The following is a 22289-nucleotide window of genomic DNA, read 5'->3' as shown; positions in this document are numbered from 1 at the left end:
TACGTGGTTTTGAAGGAGGAATTGGTACAGTGTTGTTTTATAGGTCGATATATAATTTTGAGAAAGATTAGCAATGATGGTGGGTATGGTAGTGTTGAATGTATAAAATTAGGGTTTTGAGCAATGATATTCCATATAAAAAGTTAATGGAAAACCTTATTTTTAGCATAACTACTACAGAAACTTTTATTAAACAATGTGTCTTGTGTGCGGCTGGTCACACCATGTGACCACTTGTTAAATAACAAAGTAACCCCTATAACACTAACCCGGTAATCCTTGTAATACTGACAAATAACCCCTAAGTAATCCCTATGTCAATGACGAAGGGACCCCTGTAAAACTAAACGAGTAACTCCTATAACACTAACAAAGTAACCCTCATAATAAATGGCTACTCTGTTTGGCCAGCCACATATAAGACTTTGTGTTTATTAAATGTAGTTGTTACTATAAAAAATTATCAATTAAGCCATTTGCTCAAAACCCATTACTCCGTATTTATTTAGGTATTTCTAACAAATTTTCCTTTCACACATCCTTACCTTAAATTTTTAAATATTAATTTCTTAATATTTTAGTAAATGTATCTAGATTGAGGTAGGGCATAAAGACTTTCAAAAAATGTAACAAATATACTCATGAAACACTATTATTGGTCAATAATGTGGGGAGTCATTTTCTTGCACAACCTTAATTAAACATAAACAGTTAATCAATCATTTAAAACATAAACAAATTTTAACCCTCTTAAGAAACTCTAAAATCATCCATACACAACAAATAGCATAACATTAACAGAAGTTCAGTGAAGAAAAAAAAAAAGCATATGCCTAATTCATACATTGCATATGATACAAGACTTGATGGACAAGTAATCGTAACGCTTTCTTGGAGCCGTTTCCGTTATCATCTTCTGTGCAGCTCAAATCATCGCATCTGTACAAAGATTGGGACACTTCTTGAGGTGAATTTTCATTCATACTTCAAAATATTATACAATGCAATAAACTAGTTTTAAGGCTCATGCGATACCGTGGATGATGGATGGCAGGTCTATATGTTTATAATACTCCGTATATTTTTACTATCCAAAAGATAACATTAAACATTGCATAATTTAGTGATTGAAATCAATTTTTAATATTAGTATAAGCTGACTAGATCAAATTAAATCTCTTATTAAAACCATGTCTAATATAAAGTGATAAAAAACAAATGGTGAGATATGATACCATGTTTAAGGAGGCATGAAAATCCAACTTATAGGGTTAGATATAACTATGCATGAGATAATGTCAATTATTAGTGCTCCAAATTTCAAAAAAGATTTATACATCCAAAATTTTCTTGTCTTGTGCATATACTTTTATAATGCCGACACTCTAAATTTTAAATATAATATGTTGGATATTATTTAACACTCTAAATTTTTTTTTTCTTTTTTTTTGAAACAATTTAACACTCTAGATAGAAACAAGTGAATTATATAAACATCAATCTTACAACACATTATTAGTATTAATATGTTTCTTTAGTTTGTTTTTACTTAAGACAATTCAAATCATACATAAGCTTTAATTTGATCATACCAATATGATGATAAATCATACAGATATGATAGATGATAAATGAAAATTCAGTTGTTATTATGTAAATGATTGCATTAATTAATCTCAATATGTTTCTTTATATTGTTATTATTATTTTTTTTTTATGATTTTTAATCGTATTAAATCTATAAGTATATAGTTTGTCAAAATTGTAAAAGTAAATATGTTGTGAATATAATCACGTACTTAGAGTTTGTCATCTTCAGCTTATTTTAATTCAGCTCAGTTCAGTAAATATTAACAGACCCTTAATAAAGTTCACAATAGATTACTTTGCATGTGAAGGAGCCTAAGTTAGAAAATGCATATGAATTTGACCATTTCTGACTTGGACATTATGTTATTGATAAGGGATAATAAGATAGGAAAGTTACGTTGATAAAATTGTACTTTCTTTTTGTTGACAATGTACTTTAATTTATATAGTTTTACTTGAGTTGTTATTGGAATTGTGTTGGACATTGCATGCATGAAATTGATGCGTGTTCCTTTATTTCATATCACACGCAAAACACAAATTGGACCTACTATAGATTTCTTCTAAGTAAATAGATAGAAAAAATCATTTAATCCAAACATATGAATACATTTGCAATTTGCAATAATAATTCTAAATGAGCTCCCACAACCTAAATACATTCAAAGGGTAGAAGACAATAGTAAATAGCTTCATCATCTAGCTTCATAGCTATTATGGAATATGGATCATACAATTTATGTGGATCACATACATTTCACCCTATATATATATACTACTAGATCATATATATTATTATTATGCAATCAATATTTTTAGTAGGGGCGGGGTGTCCCCCAACCTTTGGTCAAAAGACTCTTAAATTGCCTCGACACAAACAACATTAAAATCGGAATCCTATCTGCAAGTGCCTGTCCAATTTAGGACTGTACAATATTAAATAGTTGCCTTAATTTATGTGCAAAAAATAGATGTCAAGATTTTTGAAAACGGAAAGAAGTAACCTATCAACCCAGTTGTGGGGTTTCAAATGTAGTTTGAATCAATAACTAGTGACCAAGTTAGCAAAGATTAGATCAAGAAGAATATGTAGTCAACGATGGGGATAAGAACTACAATAGATAATTTTATATAAAAGCATGTACATGCATGGCTTAGCTTCAATTCATTTCTTACTTTTCTCCTTATTAATGTAAAATAGATCCATTAAATTTCACCCTCCAAAATTTGAATGGTTCACTCAATCTTGCAAAATATGTGGATCATTTTTTATAAGAAATCATAAGATTTGGATTTATATGTAAGCATAAGATACTTCACTATTGGCTTCAAATAATGCCATGACATATAAATACCAATAATGATATTTACTTTTTTTTATGTGATGAGTGAGGATCGATCCCTCTTAAGATGACAAGTGGCAGGGATAAAGAAAAAAGTATGAGTATTTGATTATTCTAATTGGGTTAATAGCTAGACAAGACTAGATACAATCTAGATTACTTAAGATCAATGCTAATTCTTATTAATGATTAATCCAAATAATTTTAATAGTAATCTTAAGAATGTTATGTGTCTTTTAGCAATAATTAATATCTCAATACAATTATCCAAACAAATCATGTATATAAAAATGATTATGACATGACTACTTGATTATGAAATAAGTTAATTTGACAACATATACTTATATATATTATGATTGATAATATAAACATGCATTAATATGTATAATACAGCTAAAAGATTAGACGTACCTTGAATGAGAAGCAATGAAGCTAACTCGTTATTGGCTGCATCTTGGACATTGGTGGGGTCCCTAAGACCATAGCTTGGATTCATATGCATGTCTTTTTGAGTCTTTCCTTCGAGGTCCGGGTGAATCTTCTTCTTCATCATCCTTTTCATAAGCTAAAAATATTTATAGCAATTTTTGATTAATTATTATTATTACAAATATTTCATGAAATATGATGACTTAAATGGCATCCAAAGACATTATGCACATCCACTTTTATTTTTGGCTATTGTCAATTATAAGTGTCCTTGTCTATAGCAATTCGATTCTTGACAATGATACCGTTATTATTTTTGTATTTTACCAACTCGTTTTCAGGGTGGTAATAAGTAGAGGTAATAGTAATGATTAGATACTACGTGATATGGAATATGACATGGCAATTCTCACACCAGAGGTGTTATTAAGTGGTAATGAAAATCTATGAAGAACAATAAAAAAAAATTTAAAAAAAAAAACATCTTTGATTCAAGATGAATTACCAAAGACATTTGCAAAAGACTTTCTTAACAAAAACTTTATCAATTCATTACATATACTATTGCCAATTTGCCATCATTTATGTCTATTCATCAAACGGATCGATCCTACAATACTTTTTGTTTGTAATTGACATCTAATTCTAATTTATCTAAATCAATATGCTATTGTACTATATATAAATCAAAATAATTAGTTCATTTAATTTTTATCTATTTATCATAGCTTTGGGGATGTTTTTGTCATTTGTCTCATTAACCCACTTAGTAAAATTAGTTAGTTGTAACTAAGAACTCAAAATTAAAATGGCTTGATAGCTATAACTAAACTTTTCACTATCAATTAAAGAAGGATTTTCATTATAGACATTATTTCTAAGTCAATCAAACAGGTCCTTTCTATTCAATTAGTTAATCCTTTTCAGTAGGCTTTGCTAAACTTTTCAACTACCAATTCTAACGTTCTGCTACCTTTATAGCTAACAACTATCTAATCATTTTTCATGCATCAATTTTATCTAACTTATCGACTTCAAATATTCTTGTCGAGCACCCCAATTATTTCAAACCTTTTTACTACTTACTTATATGTCGATATATTCTAAATATGATTAGTATTATTCTAATGGTACATTAATACGACAAGCAATTACTTCCAAGTTCCAACTATTTATGTTATTAATTTTAAACAACAATTAATTAATATGGAATTAAAAAGTTGTTACCAAACAAAATGAAACATTATGCTCTCTACTATTTATTACCTATTTAATTTCTAGTGAATTTAAGCGACAGATAATATGGAATAAGAAAAGTTTGTTACCTTGTTGAACTTCTTGAGTGGGTGCAAATCCTCCTTGATAAGCTTCTTGGCTTTAGAGATGCCATTTTTAGCACGAGAAGTCGGCTTTAAACTCATCTCAAAGCTTAGTTTTCCATTGCTAGTATCATCCTTTGCAAGATGAGCATCATTATCATAGTCATCCTCTAGCTCTTTCAACACTTTCACAGGGTGATAATCAGAGTCTTCTAAGAAAAGGTCAGCAAGAGTAACTCTCCTCTTAGTTTGTCCTTCATTCTCATAAACATCACAATTATAAGTATCTTTCAATTCCACAACATTTTCAACAACTTCTTCCTCAATGATCTCATGGTTAGCACCAATAACCTTCTCCAATTCATGGCTAAAGAACTCGACATTCATCAAAGGACTTGCTTCATTATCACATTCAATCTCATAGTTGTCGATATCAACATCATGTTCATTGACAATATTAGCCATTTCGTGGTCACGAACATCATCTTCTTCCTCAAGCATTCCATACTTACAAGCCTCCAAGGGACTAATAGCAATAGTTCCAATGGATAGAATCCCATCATTCCAATGGTCGAGCATGTCGACTACCATATGAGCATCATTCCCAAGCAAAACATGCTTATCATTTTGTATCTTTGAGCTTGCACCCTTCTCTGCTTCATCTTCTGCGCCATTAATATTCATGTGTACGTATATTTGTAAGTTAGTATACTATGTAATTCATACATTTTTAGTGGCCATTATAAAAGAAAATCAATTGTTGAAGCTTTTACTTTCTACATGCCCTTAAATCTAAGAAATATAGTATAATACATGGCATGACATATTGACATAGTAGAATTTGTAGCATTAACTAAATAGAAAATATATGTAGCATTGACAAATTAAAATAGAATTTAGTTTCTTTGCATGGTAACAATCAAATTATATATATGATCCTATAATTGTCTAAAATTTTCATGCAATGCATGGAAGCAATTAATAACTATGTTACTCCCTATATCATTTTAAAATCAAGATATCATGTTCACGGAAAAACAAAAAATTAGAGTACCTTGGAGGAAAGCCGTGCATGAATTAACATTCAGAAATCGCCGATGAACCCAATTAAAAACCTAAATAAAAGAAATATGAATAATTAGTCGATTTGTTTGCTAACAATGTTCAAATTTCAACGAGTCTAGACTATTTCCGTGCTACTCTTATTAGTTAAAATAAACACTCATGGTTATACCATACCACGCGATACCAATTAAAATAGTTCATGAATTGTTGCATGGAGAATAAAGAGTAGTGAACTAACCTTCATTTTGTTTGTTGCCACTTTTCTTGTGGTTGGTTGAAGAGTAAGGTGAATTTGAGTGTGCCTAAAAAATATTTTGGGTTAAAAAAAATTGGGCTAAATAAAAGAAATTGATGTGAGAGAAAGAAGAATTGGGCCCATAGATGGGCCCATGGGAGCATGGTATGTTTTAGAAGAGTTTGTGTTGGGTATTTGATGGAATGATGTATATGTCAAGATTCTTGATGCGACTCTAAGCACGTGACTAGCACCCTCTCTTCTATCTATCACTCTAATTTTCTACTTCTAGTAACAAATTGTCTATTTATTAGGCCCAATTTTAGCCCAAATATAATATGGGTTTATTAGTCATCTATATATGATATAAATGGGTCATAATGTCACATACACTTGACCTAATTAAGTTCTTTGCATTTCAATGTTGAAAATGGAAGTTCTATGAATTTTGCCATTATTAAAGGTTTGTAGATGTATCTTTTTCAAAGAAGGGAGATAATGTTTGTATTGTAGCTTAATTATTGAGTCAAGTACTAGTGTGTTTAAATGTGTTTCATGATAAAGATAATGTACTATACTTTAATTTCAATTTGTTTGGGGTGGATATGAGCTAGCTTGATCCTTTAGTACAATATTGAGAAAACGTACGTAGTTGTTGAAAATGACTAGTTATTTTAATCAATGAGTCTCTTTACATTATATATTAGAATATAATGCACGCCATATGTACTTGATTTTAATATGCACGTAATTACCAATAAGAAATTCAAATTTAATCTTGCATGTAGAACGATTACCCGAATTGCCCATATATTATATGCTTTTATCACAAATGATTAGTTGAAATTTTCAAAAAATTGTTAAAATAATCTGTGTATAAAATTAGTAATATGAAAATTATCGTCACATATAAATTTAATTATTTTTGCCATAAACTCTTTATTAATGTTATAGATGCTAGATATATTATTAATAAAATAAATTACTAAAATTCTTATGATAATAAGCCATAATAATTATATAATGTCTTTTTTTTTAAAAAAAATAATGAATATTGAATATTGTGAATTGCTAATACCATAATCTAAATTATATTTTAAAAGTTTTTATACATTGTGGTATATGAAAAAATAAATAAATAAATAAAGAGAGAGACTGAAAAAAAAGACTATTATGTGAAAATTTTGATATTTATTGCCTGGCATTTTTTTTTTTGGCTTGGCATATTTATGTAAATGAATTTTTTTTTTTTTTTTTTTTTTTTTTTTTTTTTTTTTTGTCACGAAATAATCTTACGTAGTTTCATTAGAGTATAGAGTAGTGTATTTATAAAAGTGATTAGGGCTCGTGAAATAGGCCCATTAGCTATACACTATACACACTAAATATATGCCCTAACACCCCCCGCTCAAGTTGGAGCATGCAAATAAAAAATGCCCAACTTGCCTAGTAAATACATGAATTCGCTTTTACTCAAAGCCTTGGTGAATAAATCCGCTAGTTGATCAGTTGTCTTCACATAAGATGGACTAATAACACCGTCCTGAATCACATTGCGGACATAATAACAATCAACCTCAATGTGTTTAGTACGCTCATGGAAGACCGGATTTCGTACAATATACAATGCATATTGACATCACAAAACAAACTTATTGCGCGGGGATGCGAGACTCCCAAACTCAGAAGTAGAGCCTTCAACTCATCAGTGGTTTTAGACATTGAACGAAATTCGGCTTCTGCAGAAGACTTAGCCACAGTGTCCTGCTTCTTAGTCTTCCAAGATATAGGGGAAGCACCAAGAAACACCAACCAACCAGAAATAGATCACCTCGTCAAAGGACAACTAGCCTAATCCGAATCACACCAACCTGTAATATGTAAATCACAATCTGAGCTCAAAAGGATCCCCTGACCCGGACATCCTTTCAAGTATGGCATCGTACAAAGGGCAGCCTCCCAATGATCCTGTCGCGGTTGTTGCATAAACTGAAATAAGATATGCACCACATAAGCCAAATCAGGTCTAGTAAAAGATAAATAAATCAAACGACTCATAAGCCGCCGATACATTTCCGGATCAGAATGAATAGAGGACTCTGATTTTGCCAGAGTATGATTCTGCTCAATCGGAGTACCTGCCGGACGTGCCCCTAGCAATCCAGAATCTGCAATAATATCAAGTGTGTACTTCCGTTGACATAAAAATATGCCTTTCGGACTCCGTGCAACCTTAAAGCCAAGAAAATACTTTAACATACCCAAATCTTTCATATGAAAACAATCACTCAAAATAAGATATGAATGTTGCAATTGCAGAAGAATCATTGCCAGATATTATTAAGTCATCAACATACACTAGAACACTAAATTGAATAGACCCAGTTTGCATAGTAAAAAGAGAGTAATCAGAGTACAATTGCAAAAATTCGTACCTTTTCAGAGATGTGGATAATTTAGAGAACCAACAACGAGGTGCCTAGCGAAGACCATACAACGACTTCTGAAGGCGACACACCATACCAGGTTGAGTATTTGACTTTCATTTGATTCAAAAAGCTTTGTTTGAATGTGTTTGACTTTCATTTGACTCAATTAGCTTTGTTGAATGTGTTTGACTTTCATTTGACTCAATTAGCATTGTGGAATGCAATTGATTTTCATTTGATTCAAAAAGCTTTGTTTGAATGTATTTGACTTTCATTTGATTCTAAATGCTTTGTTGAAAGTGTTTGACTTTCATTTAACTCAATGAAAACCAGGGGGATGTTTCATATAAACCTCCTCATCAAGATCACCATGAAGAAATGGATTGTGGACATCCATCGATCTGATGCAATTCCCAAGTCTTTGCAGCAGCAACAGCAAGAAAAGCACGAACAGTTTCCATTTTAGCCACGGGAGCAAAAGTCTCGGTATAATCAATACCCTCTACCTGATGATTATCGAATATAACCAAACGAGCTTTTAATCTCTCAAGTGTGCCGTCATAATTAAGCTTGGCCTTGTAAACCCATCGACAACCAAGAGCTTTCTTACCCGGAGGTAATTTTTCAAACACATATGTACCATTATTTTCCAATGCATCAATTTCTTTTTGAGTCGCCTCTTTCCACCCCTCATCTTGCTTTGCCTCCTTGAAATTACGCGGCTCATCCACCATATCAGCTACAATAAACACACGGTGTCACATAGAAAATTTATCACAATTCACAAAATGTGCTAAAGGATACGGAGTACCTAAAGAGCTCGGAGAAGACGGTGAACTAGGAGGAATAGATGGACTCAAGAGAGATATAGTATGTGCAACGTAATCACGATGCCACCCTGGTGGATGCCGTGGCCGTTGACCACGACCTATGTCAATAGTAGAAGAAGAAGAGGAGCTCGACGAAGATTGAGTGATGTCGGCAGCAAGCACCACAGGCTGGCCGTGGCTGGCAGAAGGTGCCACGGGCTGGCCGTGGCTGGCAGAATGTGCCACGGGCTGGCCGTGGTCTGGCCTGCCAGCAGCAGTAGTAGCAGAGGAAGGAGGGGGAGAGCTTGAGGCTGTGTTTGGGCTATTGGGAGTTACCGCAGGTGGCCTGCGGTGGGGACTGTCAAGGCTGCCAGCATGGGCAACTTCATGTGAGGGGGTAGCAGCAGTAGCGTGGGGTTGTGGTGGGGTTTTGCCTTTTGGGCACAAGAGACCCTTCACCAACCTCTAACACATATCCCAAATCATCTAGAAAATCATGATCAACACCAACATTGTCATTAGGCCACACATTCTCGGCACCCACTTTAGTCGAAACCGAATCACCAGCTTTCACAAACGGGAATTCATTCTCATGGAATTTAACATCACGGGAAACAAAATTATCACTGGTTTCAAAATCATACACCTTCCAACCCTTTTTGCCATGAGGGTAACCCATAAACACGCATTTCCTACTTCTAGGAGCAAATTTGTAACCCACATTAACACCAAATTGATTTTTAACCATAGCAAAGAAAGAACATAAAGAAGAATAAACCTCAGTTTTATCATTCAGCAAATAAACCCAAACACCTTTTGAAAAATCATCCACTATAGTAAAAAAATAATGAGCACCATAAGTAGAAGCCGTCTTATATAGTCCCCACAAATCACAATGTATCATTTCAAGAATTCAACTAACACGACTATCACTATCAGGAAAACTGGCTCGGGTTTGTTTAGCTAGAGGACAAATGTCACATGCTTTATTTAAACACTTAGGAGTAGTACTACCTCGAATAGCAAGAAGCAATTTGACAATTTTCTCCGACGGATGCCCCAAACGACGATGCCACAACTCAAATGTAAAAATCTCTGGACCCGTGAGTGCACATATTTTGGGAGACGCTGGAAATAATATAGCCCATCTATCCGTTCACCGCCTCCAATTAAGCTCCCCGAGGATTTATCCGTTCACCGAACTGTATATAAACCGAATCGTTTATGAACCGGATCGCTTATAAACGAATCGGCTACAAACTGCTTATTATAAAGAGAATATTAAAATCAAGTAAAAAGGTGTTTTAAATGAAATTTAATTATGCACACATGTTTACTACCGATCGAGCATTAAAGAATCGAAGTAGTTATAAAGTGAACCAAAAAAGAACCTACAAGTTATAAACTAAACCGAAAAACAACTGAACCAGTTATAAACTGAACCGAAAAAGAACCGAACTAGTTATAAACTGAACCGAAAAAAACCGAACTGTTTCTAACCCGAACCGTTCCTAACCCGGAACTGTTTGAACCGGGATAAAAACCGTTTACACCGAACCATTAACAAACCGCAACCCGTCTGCACCGAATTGTTTACTACCCAAACCGAATTAAAATCGTTCAAGAATAAACCGAAACCGAATCGAACCGATAACTATTTAAACCGAACTGAAACCGACCCGCAAAACATTCAAACCTATTTCAAACCGACTCGATTTAGTACCGAACCGATTTCAAACCGAACCGAACCCGAACTGTCAAACCGTTTTGACATTGCTAATATTGAATACCAATACACAAATACTAAATGCAGTGCAAAATAACCTAAACGCAGAAAAAATTATGCAAATTTAAAAAGACAAAAATATCCTCTTCTAAATCAATTCCTCTGTTTCAATAATTGACTCTTCACCCTTCCCCTAATCAGCCTAATGTAATCCTCCAAACCACTTCTACATTGACTTCATCTCTTAAATACTTTGGGTTGCTTAATCGATTAAATAAACAAATTGTAGTTATTGTTTCCAGTATTTGCCCTGACTACCCGTCAGTGTCCAGGAAATTTCATCCGGTAGGTAGCTTAGGGCCCCGGAAATCTCATCCGGTAGGTAGCTAATAGGCCCGGAAATTTCATCCGTCAATCTTTTAGAGCAAATCTTCTATCAATCTCACAAATCAATATTAACACTGTATGAATGAGTATAAAAGTGACTTAAAAATTAAAAAAAAAAATGAAAATGGTACTGGAAAGTGGAAATCTGGAGTGATAATGATGATTGAAATGTTTTTTGGGCTGGAACTCTTGAAAGGGTATAGTTAATTAAAAGGGTAAGATTGGAAATCTTATTTTTCATAACTATTCTTTTGTTCTACATTTAGGTGATTTACTACTCCGTATCTGCATTGAATACTGCCCTGAATAAAGTACAAAAAATTGTTTCTTTTGGTGCAAAAGTACAAAAAATAGTAAGTAAATATAAAAATGAATATTTCCACGTGGAATATTGACTAGAAAAAGGTCATAAAACATTTTTGCAGATGAAAATACAGTTCGTAATAACAGATTAGAAGTGAGAGGAAGCTGAAAAAATGAAGAGGATAAGCTTATATTTCTCTCTCCTTTTAATCTGTTATTTTCTCATAAATTTAGCGGGAAAATCAGTTGGTGTCGCCGTCAAAGTCTATAACCGCTATGACTTCCCTCCTCATTTCATCTTTGGTTCTGGCACATCTTCTTACCAGGTTTCATCTTTGACTTCCCTTTTTCTTTTTTTTTTATTTAATTTATAGTAATTCTCAATTTCCTTTTTAATTTCATTATTATTGGAGCTATTTTAATTTAAATTCTATAATTAAATTTCTAAGATTTAATTTCAATTTTTGGTTGATTAAAATATGTGAAGGTGGAAGGGGCAGCATTTGAAGATGGAAGGAAAGCTAGTATCTTTGATACTTTTGCTAATTCTGGTATTTCCATTTATCTTTGATACTTTTGCTAATTCTGGTATTTCCATTTATTTTTTATTTATTTTTTTTTTTCAATTTTTATGGTTGTGATTTGATGTTCTTAAATTTTGTCTCATGTGTTGTTTTCTGTTACAAGAAAGTTCGGTATAATTAATTGACGAAAGAAATCACCTAAAACAAAAATTAAAATAGGGAGTGTTTAGGAATTTGTTTTACAAATAAAAATCTATTTGTAATTTTGATTGGTTGAACGGGAGGGTGTTGTATCATATGGCATATACGAATAGAGGAAATAGAAATGGAGAAATGTTATTTTTTTCGCCTTTGTTCAAGCCATGTGGTATAACCCCTTACTTTCAAGAGTTTCAACCAATCAAACGCTATAAATTCCCCCCTATTGTGAGATGTCTTGATTAACTTGTTAGTTTTATTATGTTAAATACTCCGCAGAGTCCACCTACCTTTGTTTTTGCTATTCTCGTAAGAAAAAAAAAAAAAAAAAAAAAAAAAAAAAAAAAGTGAATAAAATCAGAAAGATGTAATTAATTGTCACATTATCATAATCTATCACCATAATGAAGATTTTGGCAATTTGGCATGATTTTACCAGAATATCATCTTATAAGAGTGAGTTTTATTTGGAATTGTGGATGTTGGCTAGCTTAACGAGGTTGGTTAGTGTTTGAGGTGGCCAAGAACATCATTTGCCCTTTGTTGCTCGCCCTACAGGCCTACACTAAAAAAACATATTTTCAAATCAGTTTGAATGATTTGTCCACCTCAGGGGATTAAGTTTATGTTCTTAAACCTTTTTGGTAAAGTTATTATTAAGATTGATACTTTAATACTTTATCATTTGAGCTATAGATCTTTGTAAAATACGAAATTTCTATAGTGGTCGTTTAAAATATGACTACCATAATGTTTTAACGATTATGTAGTTCACAATTGACTTGTTAGGTATGTGTAAAATATGGTTTTACCTTGTCAAGAAATATGTATCTGTACGAACTAGCATAATTTCTCCAGCATTCCTAGATTATCGTTATCTCATGTTATTGCATACAAATCAGGTAGATTTGGGGATGCAAATGGAGATGTAGCAGCAGATCAGTATCACAAGTACAGGGTAATGGAAAGTTTTATCACCCCATAGTTTTTCTCTATATTGAGATATCGAAATAAAAGACTTAACAGTTATTTTTCCTTGTACAATAACATAATAAATGATACATAAACCTATCTTACTTATGTGAACTACTCAGGAGGATGTTCAACTGATGGCGGAAACAGGATTAGATGCCTATCGATTTTCTATCTCATGGTCAAGACTAATACCTGGTATAATTTTGACAGCTGATGAGTAATCAGATATTATGTATGTGTGTATTTGAATCTTAAATTTGCATGTTGAGTTCTTTCTGATTTTTCTTCCAGATGGCAGAGGACCTGTTAACCCCAAGGGTGTGGAATACTACAATAACCTCATCAATGAACTTGTCAGCCATGGTAAAAAAACTCATGTTTTCGACAGTATTAAAGTTGCAAAGAGAAATTATGAAGAAAGTAACTTCCTTAATCTAATTTTCGTGTTAGAGTTATTGTTTCAAATATTGCATTGTAGGAATCGAACCACATGTTACATTGCTGCACTTGGATACACCACAAGCACTCGAGGATGAATATGGAGGATTCCTAGATCAGCGTATTGTGTATGTACTCTCTTTTCCTTGTCTGAGCACCGACATATTCTGTTGTTTAAGCTTCTGACATCAATGCTGTGCAAACAGCGAAGACTTCACAGCATATGCTGATGTTTGCTTTAGAGAATTTGGTGATAGGGTTCGATATTGGACCACTATCAATGAGGCAAATATATTTGTCTTGGGTGGTTATGATAACGGGGATTCACCTCCTGGTAGATGTTCTCCCACTATCCAAAGTCATTGCATGAAAGGAAACTCTTCAACAGAACCCTATATTGCTGCTCAGAATGTTCTGCTTGCTCATGCTTCGACTGCTAGGCTCTACAAGGAGAAGTATAAGGTAAGCATAAGGTTTTGAATGTACACGTTTTTTGTGGTATGATGTACACATGCGAATTTGGTCTGAAAGTTTTATATTTTTGTTTGCACTGGTAGAAACTTCCTGCCTAGCCTGCATATATACCTATATTGACAGCATATCTACCATTTTAAATTCCTTAAACAATCATACATTTATCGTTTCTTATCAGAATCTTTGTATTAGGGGTTAGTTTGCACGCATAATGACCAGATGCTTATAGTTGCATTGTTCTTTTGCACCTTGAGTGCAGGCCAAACAACACGGCTTACTTGGTTTCAGTTTGTATCTGTTTCATTTTATTCCGGCAAGTAATACAACAGAAGATGCATTGGCAGCACAGAGAGCATATGATTTCTTTATTGGCCTGTAAGTTTTATATGTTACCTCGTGTTATTGTTAAGTTCACAATTAAAGCTTAGGTCAGGCCCCGTTCATTCTCTCAACTTGTGAAAACAATACTTCATATTTAGTATAAACTAGTTTCTTGTGTTTTCTTTCGGCCTATCAGGTACATGGATCCTTTGACATATGGAGATTATCCAGAAATAGTGAAGAAAAATGCTGGAAATAGACTTCCTGCTTTCACTAAAAACCAGTCAGAATTGGTTAAAGGATCATTCGACTTTATTGGGGTGAATTACTACAATGTAATTTTGAACAAACACACAGACCTTAAGCCGGAACCTAGAGATTACATTGCTGATATGGCAACAGAATGGATATGTATGTCATATTTTAATCTCATATCTACCAATTACTTGATGAAAAAGCTATACTGCATACAAAATATCGGCTTTTTTGGTGATCAATGCTAATATTCTTCCTATGTTTGCAGTTTATAATCAGAGTTCTGATATACATAATGTGGTGAGGATTTAGTTGTGTAGGCATGGCAGCAGTTGGTTTCAACATTCTGTGTTTTTCTCTCTAATTTATACTTTTTTCCCTTCGCTTCTTAGGATAAATATCCTGTTTTACCATGGGGTCTAAAAGGAGGATTGGAGTACTTCAAGAATGTCTATGACAATCCGCCTATGTATATTCATGAGAATGGTTGTGACTTGTTTCCTCTTGTCTTCTCTTAATAGAAATTTACGCGCTAATTTTCATCTACACTCTAATCTCTTTTTTTTTATTTCCATAGGTCAACTGACTGACCATACTGTATCAGTAAATGACCCATCCAGGATAGAGTATTTGCAAATTCTTATCGGCGCTGTGCTTGATGCATTGAGGTAAACTCGATTCTAGTTAGCTCAAACTGTTATAATTGTCTGAGAAATATTTTGCTTCATATAACAAGCAGCTGTTTTTGCAAAATGTGGTGAATACGTATTCATCTGTCTATGAATCCTTTATATTTTCGATGATGGGAAACCAAAAGCTTAAGGTGATGGTTGAAGTCCAGGATCAGTTTATATACTCTATCCAAAACATTGTCAATGATCATTACTCGTGTCTTGTTGCAGAAATGGATCGAATACAAAAGCCTACTTTGTCTGGTCATTCTTGGACTTGTTTGAGCTGTTATTTTCCTATGAAAAAAGCTTTGGTCTGTACTATGTTGATTTCAATGACCCAAATCGGTCCAGATATCCCAAGTTGTCTCAGAAATGGTACGCGGGATATCTGAGAGGAGAAAATGTTACCATAGACGACGAGGAAAGCCAAGCAGAAAATAAGCTCACCATTATTGGAACTGCTCCTAATGATGAAAAGTTTTCTAGTTGAGGTTCTTGTAATAAATAAATAGCCTATGTTTGGTTCTTGTAACAAATAGATACATTATTTCAGTATATACTGATGTTTGAAACATAATCTATTCTGCCTAAGAAACAAGATATGATAGAAAAAACTAAACTTATTCCCAATAACAAATTAACAACAGGAAACAGCTAACAGACTTTCCTAACAACATAGGATGTCTAGTAACATAAATTAGTTGTGAACATAAAATACTCAAAAAGTAACATCATTAACATTGAACAAATGATGAAGCTCCCTTCCTCCAGTTGCTAAAGTAGACAATAATTGAGATACAAAATATGATTGCAGAGCCCAACATCAAGGGTTAAAAATAGTATTGATGCTACCTAACCAAAAATGATGGGAAAAATAAATATCGGAATAAGGGTCTGAACATTGACAAATCAGACAAAATCACAGAAAAATCTACCTAAAAAGCTATCTTTAACTTGAAAATATTAAAATCACATCAATTAACAATCAAACAAAAGCTTTAATAGGTTTCAAAAAAAAAACAAAAGCTTTAATAAAAATGAAAATGCAATGTAATATAATATATTTATAGAGTAGAGATTGTAGAGTTAGTTTTGGCTAGAATTATGCATACATTCCTTTTTTTTTTTTTTTTTTTTTGAGAAAATTATGCATACATTCATAAATTCAAGTAATTAGAAATTTACAAATAAAGTAATTAAAAAGATTTGCATTTTACATAATATTGTTTATTAATTAGGGAATTTAATTTGATCAGGGAGTGAAAAAGATTTACAGAGAGTCTCGCTCTGGGGTTAGGGTTTCCTTTCAACGGGGGTCTGAGTGGGTTTTCTCTTGCGAGTTCAAGCGTTTTGCTCCACTTTCTGGTGGGAATTTCGTGACGATAATAGCAGATGACATTGTAGAAAGATGGTCGAGACTGAATATTACTGAAGAAGAGGAAGAGGTTGCGGATTTGGGTGAGAATAAGGATGATACTCAGGAGAGTAAGTTGGCCTTATCAGTGGTTGGAAAAATCTTGACTATGCGTTCATATAATTTCGAGGCGATGCAAAAAACCTTGAAGCAAGTTTGGTCATTGAAACGTGAGGTGATTTTTCATAAAATTGAAAATAACCTCTTTGTCATCCAATTTTTTCATTGGAGGGATAAAGAGAAGGTTCTTGATGGGGCTCCATGGAATTTTGACAATCAGTTATTGCTTCTAAAGGATATTCAACAAGGAGAACAACCTGAATCGATTGAATTGAAGTTTTGCCCTTTCTGGACGCGTATTTATAACCTCCCTTTGGATAGCAGATCGAACGAAGACGTGCGAATTATTGCGAACAAAATTGGTATTGTAATGAAGGTGGAGGAGGATGAATTAGGGTGGGATAAATCAAGAAGGGTTCGTGTTTTGATCGACACCTCTAAACCATTGCGAAGAATTCAGAAAATCAGAAATAAGAAGGGGGATATATCGACTATTCAATTCAAATATGAACGTTTACCCTCTTTCTGTTTTCTGTGCGGTATTATTGGGCACACTGAGAGGGATTGCCCTCATGTTGATGAAGATGAAGAGCCGGAGGAGAAGCAATGGGGTCTCTGGTTAAGGGCTTCCCCGCGAAAGGGGAGGGGGAAGTTAGTGGATGAAATGGATAAATTAAGGGCTGCAAAAAAACCCTTAATTTTCACTCAAAAGCCAGAGAAGTTGGTGCATTCTGAAGCTATGACAGTTTTGCGTGATGAGGTGCCTTGAATTGTGAATGAGCAGCCCCTGGATGTTGATCAGAGTAACATATGCAAGGAGACGGAAGTGATTGCTGCCCAGGACCCTGCCTTTGCTTTTACAACTGTATCTTCCCCTGCTGAGTTGGCTTCGAATAGCAAGAGGAGTGAAGTGAATCGTAAGTGGAAGTACTTGCCTCGTGATACTATTGGTATGGATGAGAGTGAGGGTTCTGTTTCAGTGGGTAAAAAGAGGGGTAGGGAAGAGAGTTTGGAAGCAGGCAGTGGGAAGGATACTAGGATGAGGATGGACAGTCTTTTTGATAGCGTGGTTGCTTCGGCGGAGGTTGGTGATGGCCAACCCCGCCAAACCCAATGAGTATCCTTAGTCTCAACTATAGAGGGTTGGGCAACCCCTCTGCAGTTGATGGGCTCTGGGACTTAATCCGGAGAGAGGCCCCGTCAATGATTTTCTTATCGGAGACGAAATTGAGTAGTGCGGAGTTTTATAGAGTTCGAGAAAGGTTGGGTAATTTTGATGGGGTGGCAGTGGATAGCATGGGTAGATCGGGGGGCTTGGCTCTCTTGTGGCGTAAAGGGTTGAGTTTGTCTCTTCGGTCTATGTCAGTGCACCATATGGATTTTTGGGTGGAAGGTGAAGCGGGGTCGGATGGTTGGAGACTCACCGGTTTCTATGGTTGGCCGGAGATTCAAAACCGGCACCTTTCGTGGAGCTTGCTTAGAGAGTTGGCCTCTCAAAATAACAGTGCGTGGGTTTGTATCGGGGATTTTAATGAAATTCTCATGGATTCGGATAAGAGAGGGGGTGTTGATAGAGCTTTATGGCAAATGTCGAATTTTAGAGAAGCGGTGGACTTGTGTGGGTTTCATGATATTTCTTTTGAGGGATATCCATTTACATATGATAATGGGAGGGAGGAGGAAGAAAATGTGCAATGTAGACTTGACCGTGCTCTTGCAAATGGGGAGTGGATGGAGAGGTTCTCGGGTTGAAGACTTATTCACATTGATCGGGAATGGTCCGATCATGCTCCTATCAAGCTTCTTATTGAGGAGAGTGATGGAAGAGTGAGTAGGCAGGAGAAATTATTTCGATTCTAGCAAATGTGGGTTGATCACGATGGGTGTGAAGGTGTTGTGAGGGATGCTTGGGGTGAGGGTCTGGGTGTTGAGCAGAAACTGCAGTTGTGCGCAGAGCAATTGAAGTCTTGAGGAAAAAGAGAAAGAAACTTAAGGATTAATCGGGGGGGGGGGGGGGGGCTTGTCTCGTGCTCAGCTGGACAGACGACGCAAACTCCTTCGTGATATTGCTGGTCTCTTGCGGCAGGAAGAGGTCTTTTGGCGCCAACGTTCTCGGGTTCTTTGGTTGGAGGCTGGTGACCGTAACACATCCTTTTTTCACCGTCGAGCTTCGGGCAGGAAGAGTAAGAATTTCATTGCTCATTTATTTGATGAACAGGGCCAGAAACGTACGGGCAACGTGGCTGTTGGGAACGTCGCAAACAACTACTTTGCTGGGTTGTTTGGGACGCAGGGAGTCGTGGATATTGAGGCTGCTCTTCGTGGTGTGGATAGTCGTGTCACTCCGGCTATGAATGAGGTGCTAGCTGCTGAGTATAGGGGTGAAGAGATTAGAGAAGCTCTTGCTCAAATGCATCCCATAAAAGCTCCGGGGCCGGATGGTATGTGCCCTTTATTTTTTCAAACTTATTGGCATATTGTTGGCCCGTCGATTTGTAATTTGGTGTTGGGCATCTTGAGGGGTGGGAGCTTTCCTTCTTATTTAAATAGGACCTATATTGTGTTGATTCCAAAGAAGAAGAATGCAGAAAATATGGTGGATTTTAGGCCTATTAGTCTTTGTAATGTGGTGTATAAGCTTATCTCGAAGGTCTTGGCTAATAGACTAAAATTGTTTCTCAATGATATTATTTCTACTAATCAAAGTGCCTTCACTCCGGGGAGATTGATTTCGGATAATGTGCTTGTGACTTTTGAAATGTTTCATCACATGAAAACCTCGAAGACAAAAGGGGGGCACTTGGCTCTTAAACTTGATATGGCGAAGGCATATGATAGGGTGGAATGGGACTTCTTGGAGGCCATTTTAGTTCGGATGAATTTTCATGGTGCGTGGATTAGTCAGGTTATGGAGTGTGTTCGTACGGTTAGTTTTTCGGTGCTTATTAATGGCTCTCCGAGCTCTGATTTTGTGCCTTCGAGGGGTATTCGCCAAGGTGATCCTATCTCTCCGTATTTGTTTATTCTTGTGGCGGAGGCTCTTTCGGGGCTTATTAGGAAGGCAATGGAAGACAATGTGATTCATGGCATTCGGATTGCTAGTACGGCTCCCCCGATCACTCACTTTTTGCGGATGATTGTGTGATTTTCACAAAAGCTTCTTCTGTGGAAGCTATGGCCATCAAGGAGGTTCTCAAGGTTTATGAAAGAGCTTCGGGGCAATTGGTTAATTTTGATAAAACGACGGTTTCGTTTAGCAAAGGTGTGGATGGGAGTAGAAGAGATGAGATTGCTACGGTTCTGGGTGTGAGGGAGGTGGGTGTCCATGATAAATAATTGGGGTTGCCTACAGTTGTGGGACGCTCTAAGAAGGTGTTGACTAGGGGCATCAAGGAGAGGCTTTGGAAAAAATTACAAGGCTGGAAGGGTTTATGTCTTTCAAAAGCGGGTAGGGAGGTGTTGATTAAGGCGGTGGCCCAATCGCTTCCTACTTATGTGATGAGTGTTTTTAGACTTCCTTCTTTCTTTTGTGATGAGGTCCGTTCTCTCATTTCTCAATTTTGGTGGGGGCAAAAGCAAGGTGAGCGAAAGATTCACTGGGTGGCTTGGAAAAAACTTTGCAAACCGAAGGCACTTGGAGGATTGGGATTTCGTGACTTGAAATTTTTTAATTGGGCTCTCCTTGGTAAGCAAGCGTGGAGGTTGGCTACTAACCCGAATTCTTTACTGTTCAGGGTGCTTAAGGCTCGTTATTTCCCTAATTCCTCGTTTCTTGACTCATCTTTGGGGTCTAATCCTAGCTATGCGTGGAGAGGGATTAGTGAGGCTCGATGGGTGGTAAAAAGGGGAATGAGATGGAGGGTTGGGGATGGGCAGCAAGTTCGAGTGTGGGGTGATTGTTGGCTGCCTGGTACTCAATCTCGAAAGGTGCTTTCTCCTTGCCCAGTTGGATCCGAAAATATGAGAGTTAGTGAGCTGATGCTCGCTGATGGGGGGGAGGCTGGAATGTTGAATTAATCAAGTCCCTTTTTATGCCTTTTGAACAGGAAAGAATTTTATCTATTCCCTTAAGTGAGAGGCGTCCTCCTGATTGCCTGTGCTGGGAGGGTGAGAAGGACGGCTTGTATTCGGTCAGATCTGCATACAAATTAATTTTTGATGATGGGAATGAGGATGCTAGTTGCTCGAATGATGCTGCAATTAGGAAGACTTGGAATTTGGTGTGGAGTGAACCGATTTTGCCACGGATTAAAGTCTTCTTTTGGAGAGCATGTAATGAGGCCCTTCCTACCAATCAAGGTTTGCATATCCGGGTTAAGGATATTGATGAGTTGTGTGGTGTTTGTGGGGAGGTGAAGGAGGATGTTGCCCATGCTATTCTCTATTGTCCGCGTGCTGCTGCAGTTTGGGAGGAGAGTGGGTTGGAGAGTGTTGTTGCGGGTAGGTATAGAAATTTTATGGATTGGGTTTTCAATACATTTTGCAATCTTGACAGTGCTCAACGCAAGGAAGTGATGACCCTCTTCTGGTCTATTTGGAATGCTCGCAACCATGGACTGTTCCAAAATGAGTGGTGGGAGCCTAAGGGGGTGATATCTCATGTGCAGCAATTATTGAAGGAGATGGGGAGTGCTGGTTTGAAGCAGGTGAAGGGACCTATTCCTAGGAGCAATGGCTGCTGGAAACCCCCTGCTGCAGGTCGTGTTAAGGTGAATATTGATGCGGGCTTGCTTGGAGAGATTGGTATTGGCATTGGTGTGGTTGCGCGTGATGCTGAGGGGAGGACTCTTTGGTGTGCTTCTGTCAAGCTGGGGGAAAAATTGGAGCCAAAGTTGGCAGAATCGAGAGCTATTCTTGTTGGTATGAAGCTTGCTGCTGAAAGGGGTCATGATTTGGTTGATTTTGAAAATGACAGTGAGTGTGTGGTGAATGCCATTAACAAGAAAGCTACTGGTGCGAGTTCTTTTCATCTTCTCTTAGATGATATTCTGGAAGCTGCTCAGATGTTCTCTGATTGCTCGTGGAGCTGGGTTCAAAGACAGGGAAACAAAGTGGCGCATGAATTAGCTCATGCTCCTCCTTTTGTTCTTGGTTGTAAGCTTTGGCTTGATAATTTTCCTGATTATCTTTGTAACCTGTTTGACTCTGATTTGCAGCTTAATACTACTTAATCCCTTGTGGGTTCTTTCAAAAAAAAAAAAAGGGAATTTAATTTGATAATTTTCTCCTAATAAATTTTTTAAATTAATTATTGTTATTTTTTAACACAATAAATTAAGGGGTCGTTTGGTTGGGGTATTCATCAAACGGAATGGGAA

General features: G+C 35.9%; 4 protein-coding genes across 6 annotated transcripts; 2 read left to right on the top strand and 2 right to left on the bottom strand.

Moving 5' to 3' along the window:
- Nucleotides 1–676: 676 nt before the first annotated feature.
- Nucleotides 677–6211, bottom strand: LOC145618436 (protein TILLER ANGLE CONTROL 1-like). Of its 2 annotated transcripts, none has more exons than XM_081673206.1 (5): nucleotides 5988–6211; nucleotides 5739–5799; nucleotides 4691–5346; nucleotides 3348–3501; nucleotides 677–939 (listed from the first exon to the last, which is right to left on the bottom strand). In XM_081673206.1, the coding sequence occupies exons 1-5, from the start codon at nucleotides 5991–5993 to the stop codon at nucleotides 926–928; spliced, it is 891 nt and encodes a 296-aa protein (XP_081529332.1). In that variant the 5' UTR covers nucleotides 5994–6211; the 3' UTR covers nucleotides 677–925. The 2 variants fall into 2 exon arrangements, with proteins under 2 accessions (XP_081529332.1, XP_081529331.1); XM_081673205.1 differs by having other exon boundaries at nucleotides 4691–5349; nucleotides 5988–6205.
- Nucleotides 6212–8778: 2567 nt separating this feature from the next.
- On the bottom strand, nucleotides 8779–9970 carry LOC145616829 (uncharacterized). Its single transcript, XM_081671554.1, has 3 exons — nucleotides 9675–9970; nucleotides 9225–9589; nucleotides 8779–9152 (listed from the first exon to the last, which is right to left on the bottom strand). The coding sequence occupies exons 1-3, from the start codon at nucleotides 9968–9970 to the stop codon at nucleotides 8779–8781; spliced, it is 1035 nt and encodes a 344-aa protein (XP_081527680.1).
- A 1784-nt stretch (nucleotides 9971–11754) lies between these two features.
- Nucleotides 11755–16074, top strand: LOC145617732 (beta-glucosidase 11-like). Of its 2 annotated transcripts, XM_081672484.1 has the most exons (13): nucleotides 11755–11964; nucleotides 12126–12189; nucleotides 13263–13318; nucleotides 13455–13530; nucleotides 13627–13698; nucleotides 13814–13901; nucleotides 13980–14235; nucleotides 14507–14622; nucleotides 14765–14979; nucleotides 15092–15123; nucleotides 15216–15309; nucleotides 15401–15491; nucleotides 15726–16074. In XM_081672484.1, the coding sequence occupies exons 1-13, from the start codon at nucleotides 11812–11814 to the stop codon at nucleotides 15985–15987; spliced, it is 1575 nt and encodes a 524-aa protein (XP_081528610.1). In that variant the 5' UTR covers nucleotides 11755–11811; the 3' UTR covers nucleotides 15988–16074. The 2 variants fall into 2 exon arrangements, with proteins under 2 accessions (XP_081528610.1, XP_081528611.1); XM_081672485.1 differs by lacking the exons at nucleotides 11755–11964; nucleotides 12126–12189 and adding an exon at nucleotides 12209–12226.
- A 2010-nt stretch (nucleotides 16075–18084) lies between these two features.
- Nucleotides 18085–18723, top strand: LOC145616827 (uncharacterized). The gene has a single exon (XM_081671553.1). The coding sequence runs from the start codon at nucleotides 18085–18087 to the stop codon at nucleotides 18721–18723; it is 639 nt and encodes a 212-aa protein (XP_081527679.1).
- The last annotated feature ends 3566 nt before the right edge of the window (nucleotides 18724–22289 follow it).

This window comes from Chenopodium album, chromosome 26 (assembly GCF_948465745.1).
Source record: "Chenopodium album chromosome 26, dcCheAlbu1.1, whole genome shotgun sequence".
Lineage (NCBI taxonomy): Eukaryota > Viridiplantae > Streptophyta > Magnoliopsida > Caryophyllales > Amaranthaceae > Chenopodium > Chenopodium album.
This window is presented reverse-complemented; position numbering and strand designations above follow the sequence as displayed.